General features: G+C 45.3%; 1 protein-coding gene across 1 annotated transcript in view; it reads right to left on the bottom strand.

The window, feature by feature from the left end:
• Positions 1-4640: 4640 nt before the first annotated feature.
• The window catches only part of slc5a9 (solute carrier family 5 member 9), a gene marked incomplete at its 3' end in the record, with an annotated part of 15819 nt that continues 7935 nt past the window's right edge, over positions 4641-12524 (bottom strand). The window contains exons 8-13 of the mRNA XM_079267201.1: positions 12131-12266; positions 11522-11629; positions 9733-9883; positions 8823-8991; positions 5674-5889; positions 4641-4937 (exon numbers count right to left, since the gene is read on the bottom strand). Coding sequence (XP_079123327.1) covers positions 4641-4937; positions 5674-5889; positions 8823-8991; positions 9733-9883; positions 11522-11629; positions 12131-12266 — 1077 coding nt within the window. The remainder of the gene's footprint in view (positions 4938-5673; positions 5890-8822; positions 8992-9732; positions 9884-11521; positions 11630-12130; positions 12267-12524) is intronic.

Below are 12524 nucleotides of genomic sequence, written 5' to 3' on the forward strand. Positions count from 1 at the left end.
AGAACATGGATAAGGAGGTAGATGGTGTAAAGGAGTCAGTAGAGAACATGGATAAGGAGGTAGATGGTGTAAAGGAGTCAGTAGAGAACATGGATAAGGAGGTAGATGGTGTAAAGGAGTCAGTAGAGAACATGGATAAGGAGGTAGATGGTGTAAAGGAGTCAGTAGAGAACATGGATAAGGAGGTAGATGGTGTAAAGGAGTCAGTAGAGAACATGGATAAGGAGGTAGACTGTGTAAAGGAGTCTAGAGAACATGGATAAGGAGGTAGATGGTGTAAAGGAGTCAGTAGAGAACATGGATAAGGAGGTAGATGGTGTAAAGGAGTCAGTAGAGAACGTGGATAAGGAGGTAGACGGTGTAAAGGAGTCAGTAGAGAACATGGATAAGGAGGTAGATGGTGTAAAGGAGTCAGTAGAGAACATGGATAAGGAGGTAGATGGTGTAAAGGAGTCAGTAGAGAACATGGATAAGGAGGTAGACTGTGTAAAGGAGTCAGTAGACAACATGGATAAGGAGGTAGACTGTGTAAAGGAGTCAGTAGAGAACATGGATAAGGAGGTACACGGTGTAAAGGAGTCAGTAGAGAACGTGGATAAGGAGGTAGACGGTGTAAAGGAGTCAGTAGAGAACGTGGATAAGGAGGTAGACGGTGTAAAGGAGTCAGTAGAGAATGTGGATAAGGAGGTAGACGGTGTAAAGGAGTCAGTAGAGAACGTGGATAAGGAGGTAGACGGTGTAAAGGAGTCAGTAGAGAACGTGGATAAGGAGGTAGACGGTGTAAAGGAGTCAGTAGAGAACATGGATAAGGAGGTAGACGGTGTAAAGGAGTCAGTAGAGAACATGGATAAGGAGGTAGACGGTGTAAAGGAGTCAGTAGAGAACATGGATGAGGAGGTAGACGGTGTAAAGGTGTCAGTAGAGAACATGGATGAGGAGGTAGACGGTGTAAAGGAGTCAGTAGAGAACATGGATAAGGAGGTAGACGGTGTAAAGGAGTCAGTAGAGAACGTGGATAAGGAGGTAGACGGTGTAAAGGAGTCAGTAGAGAACATGGATAAGGAGGTAGACGGTGTAAAGGAGTCAGTAGAGAACGTGGATAAGGAGGTAGACGGTGTAAAGGAGTCAGTAGAGAACGTGGATAAGGAGGTAGACGGTGTAAAGGAGTCAGTAGAGAGCGTGGATAAGGAGGTAGACGGTGTAAAGGAGTCAGTAGAGAACGTGGATAAGGAGGTAGACGGTGTAAAGGAGTCAGTAGAGAACGTGGATAAGGAGGTAGACGGTGTAAAGGAGTCAGTAGAGAACGTGGATAAGGAGGTAGACGGTGTAAAGGAGTCAGTAGAGAACGGGATAAGGAGGTAGACGGTGTAAAGGAGTCAGTAGAGAACGTGGATAAGGAGGTAGACGGTGTAAAGGAGTCAGTAGAGAACGTGGATAAGGAGGTAGACGGTGTAAAGGAGTCAGTAGAGAACATGGATAAGGAGGTAGACGGTGTAAAGGAGTCAGTAGAGAACATGGATAAGGAGGTAGACGGTGTAAAGGAGTCAGTAGAGAACATGGATAAGGAGGTAGACGGTGTAAAGGAGTCAGTAGAGAACGTGGATAAGGAGGTAGACGGTGTAAAGGAGTCAGTAGAGAACGTGGATAAGGAGGTAGACGGTGTAAAGGAGTCAGTAGAGAACATGGATAAGGAGGTAGACTGTGTAAAGGAGTCAGTAGAGAAGATGGATAAGGAGGTAGACGGTGTAAAGGAGTCAGTAGAGAAGATGGATAAGGAGGTAGACGGTGTAAAGGAGTCAGTAGAGAAGATGGATAAGGAGGTAGACGGTGTAAAGGAGTCAGTAGAGAAGATGGATAAGGAGGTAGACGGTGTAAAGGAGTCAGTAGAGAAGATGGATAAGGAGGTAGACGGTGTAAAGGAGTCAGTAGAGAACGTGGATAAGGAGGTAGATGGTGTAAAGGAGTCAGTAGAGAACATGCATAAGGAGGTAGACGGTGTAAAGGAGTCAGTAGAGAACATGGATAAGGAGGTAGACGGTGTAAAGGAGTCAGTAGAGAAGATGGATAAGGAGGTAGACGGTGTAAAGGAGTCAGTAGAGAAGATGGATAAGGAGGTAGACGGTGTAAAGGAGTCAGTAGAGAACGTGGATAAGGAGGTAGACGGTGTAAAGGAGTCAGTAGAGAACATGCATAAGGAGGTAGACGGTGTAAAGGAGTCAGTAGAGAACGTGGATAAGGAGGTAGACGGTGTAAAGGAGTCGGTAGAGAACGTGGATAAGGAGGTAGACGGTGTAAAGGAGTCAGTAGAGAACGTGGATAAGGAGGTAGACGGTGTAAAGGAGTCAGTAGAGAACGTGGATAAGGAGGTAGACGGTGTAAAGGAGTCAGTAGAGAACATGGATAAGGAGGTAGACGGTGTAAAGGAGTCTGTAGAGAACATGGATAAGGAGGTAGACGGTGTAAAGGAGTCAGTAGAGAACATGGATAAGGAGGTAGATGGTGTAAAGGAGTCAGTAGAGAACATGGATAAGGAGGTAGACGGTGTAAAGGAGTCAGTAGAGAACATGGATAAGGAGGTAGACGGTGTAAAGGAGTCAGTAGAGAACATGGATAAGGAGGTAGACGGTGTAAAGGAGTCAGTAGAGAACGTGGATAAGGAGGTAGACGGTGTAAAGGAGTCAGTAGAGAACGTGGATAAGGAGGTAGACGGTGTAAAGGAGTCAGTAGAGAACATGGATAAGGAGGTAGACGGTGTAAAGGAGTCAGTAGAGAACGTGGATAAGGAGGTAGATGGTGTAAAGGAGTCAGTAGAGAACATGGATAAGGAGGTAGACGGTGTAAAGGAGTCAGTAGAGAACGTGGATAAGGAGGTAGACGGTGTAAAGGAGTCAGTAGAGAACATGGATAAGGAGGTAGATGGTGTAAAGGAGTCAGTAGAGAACATGGATAAGGAGGTAGACGGTGTAAAGGAGTCAGTAGAGAACATGGATAAGGAGGTAGACGGTGTAAAGGAGTCAGTAGAGAACATGGATAAGGAGGTAGACGGTGTAAAGGAGTCAGTAGAGAACATGGATAAGGAGATGGTGTAACGGTGCCTTCTACTGAAAACTCTTGTGTTCTTATCTACAACCAACTTTCTCATTCAAACTGCAACATGTGGAAACATGAATCAGAGACAAATGGTAATGCAGCATGATGTATGAATCTAACATTTCTGAAGATGAGCCTGCATGCATATATACAATATCTGAATAATCAACTGCTTGAATTCATTTTATCTGGCAGCCAATCACCAGCACCCTCCTTCAATCAGAGGATCAGCTACTTCATGAATCATGGGCAGAACAACTGCTAGAATAGAATAGAATTCATACTATCTTGATCCCTTTAAGGGGGAAATTTTTCTCTGCATTTGACCCATCCCTGTATATAGGGAGCAGTGGGCTGCCAATGACAGGCGCCCGGGGAGCCGGGGGTTCAGTGTATTGCTCAGGGACACTTCAACACGTGACAGTCGGGATCAAACCGTGGATCGTGTAACCCCAATGTAGGCTGTCCCTGTGGTGTGTGAATGGGTATGAATGTTAGAGTCTGATGGGCAGGTCCACCTCACACTCACTCAATCAACCTTAGCTGCATGTCTTTGGCTGTGGTAGGAACCCACACTCACACGTTCTTACTTCTTAGTCTATGTTTATTCAACATTGAAGTGTGTCTTTAGCAAACTGAAACACATGACGCTCATTGCTGGTAACTTCAAGAACTTAATAAGCCAAAAATACATGTTAGTGTTGCCTAGAAACAGTTCCCGTTGTCGTATGTGCTACTTGCAGCACTTTTCTATATGCGATTGTGATTTTTGTATTTGTCATACACAAAGACACAAAGAAGGACAAAAGTACACAAATCTCGACTATAATGTAAAGTACACTAACAAGCAAGTGTGTTAAGTGAGTGTAAGTGACATCAGATGTTCTTGTCTGACCTCCACAAACACACTATCACACACAGATGATGATGGTACCTTCAGCTACACAGACTTATATAAATGACATAACAGCTCACTTTAAATTATTACAAGAGCATATGAAATATCATGTTCTAATCTTATATCAACCCATCAGTACTGCTGTGTGGTGGTTAGGTTTCTGTATATTGTATCTGAGATGTCTCAGGGCTGTCTAGCTTCATGAGTACTGTGTGGAGAAGCAGATAATCGGACATTTGTTCTGATTGTGTGGGAGTCAAATTAACTAATATGGCTTAAAGCAGCATTTTTCATTAGACAAAGAACATGTTATGAATCTTGGAAGTGATTAGTGTTCTGGATTGTAAATTGCAGGGAATTGTTTTCTGTTTTCCAGAATTCTCAAATGTTGCCCCCTCTGGGTGTCTGAACACATGTCCCTCACGGAGAGAGACATGTTCTCCCAGCTATCTTTTGTTACCGTGTTAAAAAGTGTCCTTGTAAGTCAATTATGGACCTTGACTGGTTAAATGTGTTCCATGATCATGACTACGATACGTGTTTCCTGATGAGATGAACTGTCTGTTGGTGCATATAAGACAGATCCAGCACAGCAGCTGATTGGTTTAACCACCGTCCAGTACATCAATGTAACTTTACCGATAACAAGTTATTAGGCAAAATATCCCCACAGAAACACGTTAACAGCCAGCAGGAGCAGGCCGTTCACGTCGCAGACTCTCCTCCAAAGCGGCTCCTCCTGCAGCGAGTTCAGCTCGCTGTCTTCAACTGCTGGAGCCACCGAGGCAGAGCTGGGACCAGTCAGACCACAGAGCCTCAGAGCTCCTCTCAGCCAACAGGATTCTGGCAAGCGCTCAGAGTCCCGGCTGGGGTCAGAGGTCAGCGGGGGACCCGTGAGGTCGATACGAGGCTCCCGGCTGTGTCGGGACCACCAGGTCAGCCTGTACAGCTGGACAGGAGAGAGGAGGGTGAGCTCATACATACATGTGGTATCGGATCACATTGACAGAGCAGACTAGCCCTTTTCCACTGTGTAGACACTGTCATTGGTTCAGCTTTGGTTTCCACTCTTCTCCACCTGTTTGAGGATGAGTTCCTGGAACTATATTCCTGCTCTGCTCACACTGAAAACAAGTACCTGCATATGAAATATCAAGCACACCTTTGTGAAGGATTTACTTTTCCATATTCAGGGACAAGGACTGCAGAAAGCACAATGACTTGTGTCTGTCACAACACAGCCAAACAGTGGAGTGGATTAGCTCAGTGACACCAGTATAAAGGACCCCGATGTGTTCAGCGGAGCAAACTCAAACACATGACGGTCATTGCTGGTAACTTCAAGAACTTAATCAGCCAAGAAGCCATGTCACTACTGCACTACTGGTACTACTTGCTGCGAATGTCAAATTGGTGAAGAGGTTTTCTTGATTTGCTTGTGCAGTGCTTTAACAAACATCGTAACAGTCCTTCCATTTTCTTTATTGCGTCTTTGTCCAGCTGAACGTTGGCATTGAATTGTCCAAATTGAATGTTTAGTGCTATGGTGTTCAAACCCTCCAGCTAACACATGTGATCTGTATTAAGAGATTAATACAGAGCTACACAGATAGCTCTGAGGAGTCACACAGCATAGACAGGGGTGCTGAATACTTGTGTCCATCAATGTAAGACGTGGTCCTTACATGTTCTTTGGGTATTGGGGCAGTGGCCAAGCTGACAGCAGCAATGATGAGGGAGGTAAGAGTCAATAGGATGAGAGCAAAGTACAGGTAGTGAACATCAGCCAGGACGGCAGGGCGACCGTCAGGCTGACCACAGGTGGGAGTTTCATAGGAGAACTCTAGCACCATGCGGATCAGTCCCACCACCAGTCCAGCCATCAGACCCCAGAATGCACCCTGAGAAACACACACACACAAACGTCACTGAAATGAAAAGGGCCTTACGATTTTGAATCTTGTAGCCCTGTCACTGGTGCTTACTATCAAAATCTATTGTTATATTTTTCAAATAGGTAACTACACGCTGGGACGACTGCAGCTGTCTGGAGACCACAAGAACTGCAAGTGGCTGCTTGTGTTTTCTCCAACACGTTCCTGATGCAAGTCGATCCTGTTGCTAGTGACTACAAAGTTAATAAGGAAGTTGAAGAAAACACTGAGTCGTTTTATCCGTTTTTAGTAACACACATTGAGCGAAACCACGGCATTGATCACCGCTCTATGTCTCGATGAATGTCAGTGTGACACTGGGTTCCCCTCTAGAATCAGTGTGGACATGTCTGGGTTCCCCTCTAGAATCATTGTGGACATGTCTGGGTTCCCCTCTAGAACCACTGTGGCCATGTCTGGGTTTCCCTCTAGAACCATTGTGGACATGTCTGGGTTCCCCTCTAGAATCATTGTGGACATGTCTGGGTTCCCCTCTAGAATCATTGTGGGCATGTCTGGGTTCCCCTCTAGAATCATTGTGGACATGTCTGGGTTCCCCTCTAGAATCATTGTGGACATGTCTGGGTTCCCCTCTAGAATCATTGTGGACATGTCTGGGTTCCCCTCTAGAATCAGTGTGGACATGTCTGGGTTCCCCTCTAGAATCAGTGTGGACATGTCTGGGTTCCCCTCTAGAATCATTGTGGACATGTCTGGGTTCCCCTCTAGAACCACTGTGGCCATGTCTGGGTTTCCCTCTAGAACCATTGTGGACATGTCTGGGTTCCCCTCTAGAATCATTGTGGACATGTCTGGGTTCCCCTCTAGAATCATTGTGGGCATGTCTGGGTTCCCCTCTAGAATCATTGTGGACATGTCTGGGTTCCCCTCTAGAATCATTGTGGACATGTCTGGGTTCCCCTCTAGAATCATTGTGGACATGTCTGGGTTCCCCTCTAGAATCAGTGTGGACATGTCTGGGTTCCCCTCTAGAATCAGTGTGGACATGTCTGGGTTCCCCTCTAGAATCATTGTGGACATGTCTGGGTTCCCCTCTAGAACCACTGTGGCCATGTCTGGGTTTCCCTCTAGAACCATTGTGGACATGTCTGGGTTCCCCTCTAGAATCATTGTGGACATGTCTGGGTTCCCCTCTAGAATCATTGTGGGCATGTCTGGGTTCCCCTCTAGAATCATTGTGGACATGTCTGGGTTCCCCTCTAGAATCATTGTGGACATGTCTGGGTTCCCCTCTAGAATCATTGTGGACATGTCTGGGTTCCCCTCTAGAATCAGTGTGGACATGTCTGGGTTCCCCTCTAGAATCAGTGTGGACATGTCTGGGTTCCCCTCTAGAATCAGTGTGGACATGTCTGCGTTCCCCTCTAGAATCATTGTGGACATGTCTGGGTTCCCCTCTAGAATCATTGTGGACATGTCTGGGCTCCTCTCTAGAATCATTGTGGACATGTCTGGGTTTCCCTCTAGAATCATTGTGGACATGTCTGTGTTCCCCTCTAGAATCATTGTGGACATGTCTGGGTTCCCCTCTAGAATCAGTGTGGACATGTCTGGGTTCCCCTCTAGAATCAGTGTGGACATGTCTGGGTTCCCCTCTAGAATCAGTGTGGACATGTCTGGGTTCCCCTCTAGAATCAGTGTGGACATGTCTAGGTTCCCTCTAGAATCATTGTGGACATGTCTGGGTTCCCCTCTAGAATCAGTGTGGACATGTCTGGGTTCCCCTCTAGAATCATTGTGGACATGTCTGGGTTCCCCTCTAGAACCACTGTGGCCATGTCTGGGTTCCCCTCTAGAATCATTGTGGACATGTCTGGGTTCCCCTCTAGAATCAGTGTGGACATGGCTGGGTTCCCCTCTAGAATCATTGTGGACATGTCTGGGTTCCCCTCTAGAATCATTGTGGACATGTCTGGGTTCTCCTCTAGAATCAGTGTGGACATGTCTGGGTTCCCCTCTAGAATCATTGTGGACATGTCTGGGTTCCCCTCGAGAATCATTGTGGACATGTCTGGGCTCCTCTCTAGAATCATTGTGGACATGTCTGGGTTTCCCTCTAGAATCATTGTGGACATGTCTGGGTTCCCCTCTAGAATCAGTGTGGACATGTCTGGGTTCCCCTCTAGAATCATTGTGGACATGTCTGGGTTCCCCTCTAGAATCATTGTGGACATGTCTGGGTTTTCCTCTAGAATCATTGTGGGCATGTCTGGGTTCCCCTCTAGAATCAGTGTGGACATGTCTGGGTTCCCCTCTAGAATCATTGTGGACATGTCTGGGTTCCCCTCTAGAATCAGTGTGGACATGTCTGGGTTCCCCTCTAGAATCAGTGTGGACATGTCTGGGTTCCCCTCTAGAATCAGTGTGGACATGTCTGGGTTCCCCTCTAGAATCAGTGTGGACATGTCTGGGTTCCCCTCTAGAATCAGTGTGGACATGTCTGGGTTCCCCTCTAGAATCAGTGTGGACATGTCTGGGTTCCCCTCTAGAATCATTGTGGACATGTCTGGGTTCCCCTCTAGAATCAGTGTGGACATGTCTGGGTTCCCCTCTAGAATCAGTGTGGACATGTCTGGGTTCCCCTCTAGAATCATTGTGGACATGTCTGGGTTCCCCTCTAGAATCAGTGTGGACATGTCTGGGTTCCCCTCTAGAATCAGTGTGGACATGTCTGGGTTCCCCTCTAGAATCAGTGTGGACATGTCTGGGTTCCCCTCTAGAATCAGTGTGGACATGTCTGGGTTCCCCTCTAGAATCAGTGTGGACATGTCTGGGTTCCCCTCTAGAATCAGTGTGGACATGTCTGGGTTCCCCTCTAGAATCATTGTGGACATGCCGACGTGCGTGTGTGCGTGCGAGCGAGCGAGCGTGAGACCTACCTGCTCGTTGGCACGTGGCCAGAAGACAGCCATTAGGAATACAGCGGTGATGGGCGGAGCTAGAAAGCTGGTCACTGATTGGATATAATCAAACAGCTGTCCGCTGTTGGCTGTTTGGATGACCGGAATCCACAACAGACTAACACACACCAAGACCAGGATGAACACCCTGGAAATACACCAAATACTTTTATGTTTGTCTGAGGCTCCGTAGAGACACACCTGTTCCACTCAACTACAGACAACATCACATATATTTAGGTATTAACATTTCTCCCACGTTCACTTCACTCTACTGCTGAAAACAAAGGATGAATTACAGCACTGGGTTAATCAATGGGAATAGAAGCCACAATAAAAATGATCTATTTGTTTACCATGATCCCAGTTCACAATGTGTGTGAACCAGCTAAAATAGGCAATAAAATAATCATTTTGTATAAGAAGGGCGCAAGATAACTACATTTTAACCGAGAGAGATTTTTATTCACAAAGTGACAAGATGTTATAACAGCGAGTCCCCATGTAGAATACAGTACATCCAGCAATGGAGGCTTGGAATTAACAGGTTTATAGATCGCAGAAAGCAGAAATAGAGCAGCCGAAACAAAAGCAAGAGGTTTCCCTTTAGCTCTCAATATGTTGCTTAGGAACCGATAAGCAGAACCACTTTCTTTTTTTTACGTATACCTGGTTCATGACATTTTGGATTCGGTTCTAATTTGGAAGACCCTTCTGGTCAATGTGAAGCAGCAGTGAACAAAGTAGCACGTTGGGGTGTGGAACAGGAACAGTATCACAGAGGGATACAGAGACACTCCTGTGTTGGTTTTTCAATTTTACAACCAAATCTGAGCTTCGCATCAAGGGGCATATTTTGGGATATGTATCAGTCTGGTATCACTCCTACCTTCCAACTATCATGAGCTCCCTCTCTGAGGCTCCAGGCCGGGCTCTGTGGTAGAGGTCCAGTGTGAACAGAGTGGAGCTGCTGTTAAAGATGGAGGTCAGAGATGACATCAGCGCAGCTAGCATCACTGCTAGCATCAGACCACGCAGACCTGCACAGACAGAAGGACCAGCCAGGTTAGATGTCAGGTGAAGCATTTTCATGTATAGCAAATATTTGTTGATGATTTTTGCTGTTCAAAGCTTTCACAAGTATTTGTGTTCATGCATTCAAGTTTCACACCCTGACAGTCATTGTTGTCATTATTGTTTTTACTGTAATAAACTCACTCAACATTACACACGAAAGCTTCCGGTTCTGTTTGGATACAGGCTCACAGAAGGGATGGCTTTGAACTTTTAAGTTGTTTGTGTTTGATCTGAAAAGACCTTTACATTTTACAAAAGTATTATTTGGTCATTAATCTATTTACATAAGGAAACAATACTAACCTAAAGCAGTGAATAGCTCAGGAAACAGCTGTCGAGTGTTAAACACACGTATGATGTTAGAGGTTTGACATGTCTATGTGTGGGCACAGAGGTGGCCTATAGGTTTGATATCGGGGTTTATCTTGCTGCTCAGAGCAGACGCCCCTCCATCACAGTCCAGACTTCATCATCACATATCATCTGTTAATAATGAACAATGATATCTCTTGATCTGATTTGTCTCTCCTGATTGAACAAACATCTTCTGTTTTTCTCTCCTCACATCTTTTCCTTGCATCTCTGCTTTGTGTGAGAGCCACATCGCGTTATTCCCCCAGTGACTGTCAGGATCTCGGGTCAGCTCCCCTGGTTGAGACCCGCTGGTCAAAACAACTGTCCTGCTGCAGCTGTTGCTCAATGAAACCGGTCTCCTGACTCACTGTTAGACCACAGAAGCTGCTTGTCTTCCGTCTGTGTACCAGACACTCTGTGAGCTCTTATCTTCGACTTTGATCCAGTGAAGCTGCTGATGAACTCGACCTTCCTGCTGTGCCTTAGGCTCCTCCTTACTGTCGGCCAGTTGTCCTTCACTGAATGTGTATTTACTTCAACTTCATATGGCAAATGAAACTAAGTCAGGTTTGACTTAACCTGTCTATGAAACAGTCATAACATAATAATAGTCATAATATCCCTGGTATGAATACTTCTCTATGATCTGTGAATGAATGATCCATTTTCATTCTCTGCTGGGATGATTATTATTTGATATTTATGATTGGTATCACATAATAATCTTGTCGTTTGAGTTATTTGAGTTTGTACTGTAGCATTGTCATTGATGACCCCTTTGAGAACGAGATGGTACATGTCAAAGGCTTATTACTAATAAATAATTTCCAATGATACCACATGTTTTGTTTTGTGTTGTGTTGTTGAACTGCAACAGTTGTCAGATGTTTTCCTTTCATAAATTGTCATATTTTCAAACTGTATCAGATTATATTTACAATCAATGTATACCACAGTACACAACAGTGCTTTACATGAAGCTCTATACACTGTTTGATAAAGGTTGAATCTGAAATATAGTTTGATCTTTAGTTTCTCCTAATATGTCCTCACACCAGAGATGAAGGATTAACAGACAGAGCGACAGTAGATTACGATTGAGTGCAAGAAAAAACACCGAAACATGGAGAGAGGAGTTCTCTACACTGACTTTGACCAAGCCTAGCGTGCGTGTGTGTGTGTGTGTGTGTGCGTGCGTGCGTGCATGCGTGCGTGAGTGTGAGTGCGTGTGTGTGTGTGCGACTCACCCACAGGCATTAGCTCCACCACTAGTTTAGGGTAGGCGATGTTGGAGCAGCCAACTGAAGTTCCACACACACTCTGACACACTGCTGGATCCACACAACCTACCTCATCTGCACACACACACACACACACACACGGAGCGTATAAGATGCAGTGAGTTAGTTACACGTATGTGTCCTGCTTCTTCATGTTTTAGAAGAAACGCTCCCAACCTTTTGGATACACAGTTTGAGGAGTCATTCATTAACACATCATACCAGGTATGTTTGCATGTTTTCATTGCACATGTACCTCACTTTAAAAAGGCTGTGGTGTTTTAGATTGAGGATCTATTTCTGACCATTACTCATAATAACACAGTCAACCTCCAGAGACATCATCACGCACAGTGCGCATGATGTCTGTGCTACTGTGTTGAGTTCACTGGATCTACACTTAGAAAGCTGTTAAAGAAAGCTGTGTAGAATCTCATGCTGAACTCCATCAATAAATGGAAATATGTTTTGGTAAATGATTGCCTGGTTTAATGAGGTAATGATCAAATCAAAATGATGCATGTGCTTGAACATACAGAAGCATTTGGCTTAACAGTCCAATAGAGACGGACTGACCTGGGAACAGTGATCGGCTGATCATGCCCGGCATGACAATGAAGAACATGGGCAGCAGTTTGAGGTAGCCTCCAAGCACACTGCCTCCTTTAGCATGAGACAAAGACTTGGCAGACAGAGACCTCTGGACGATAACCTGCACACACAAACACACACATGTTTGTCTTTGTATACTCGGGAAGACCCTCGTTGTCATAATACATTGGCTGACCCTTACCCTTCTGACCATTACCAATACTTAACCCCAATAACCCTAAACCACCTCTCTTTCAACCCAACCCTAACCAGGCAGCAAACTCTGGGTCTGAAAAGTAAAGCCAATGTTAAAGTGCCTGAGACTTGCATTCTCTCTAGTGTCCACCAGGGGGCGACTCCTCTGGTTGTATAGAAGTCT

The sequence above is a fragment of the Melanostigma gelatinosum genome (genome assembly GCF_949748355.1).
Source record: "Melanostigma gelatinosum genome assembly, chromosome: 4".
Lineage (NCBI taxonomy): Eukaryota > Metazoa > Chordata > Actinopteri > Perciformes > Zoarcidae > Melanostigma > Melanostigma gelatinosum.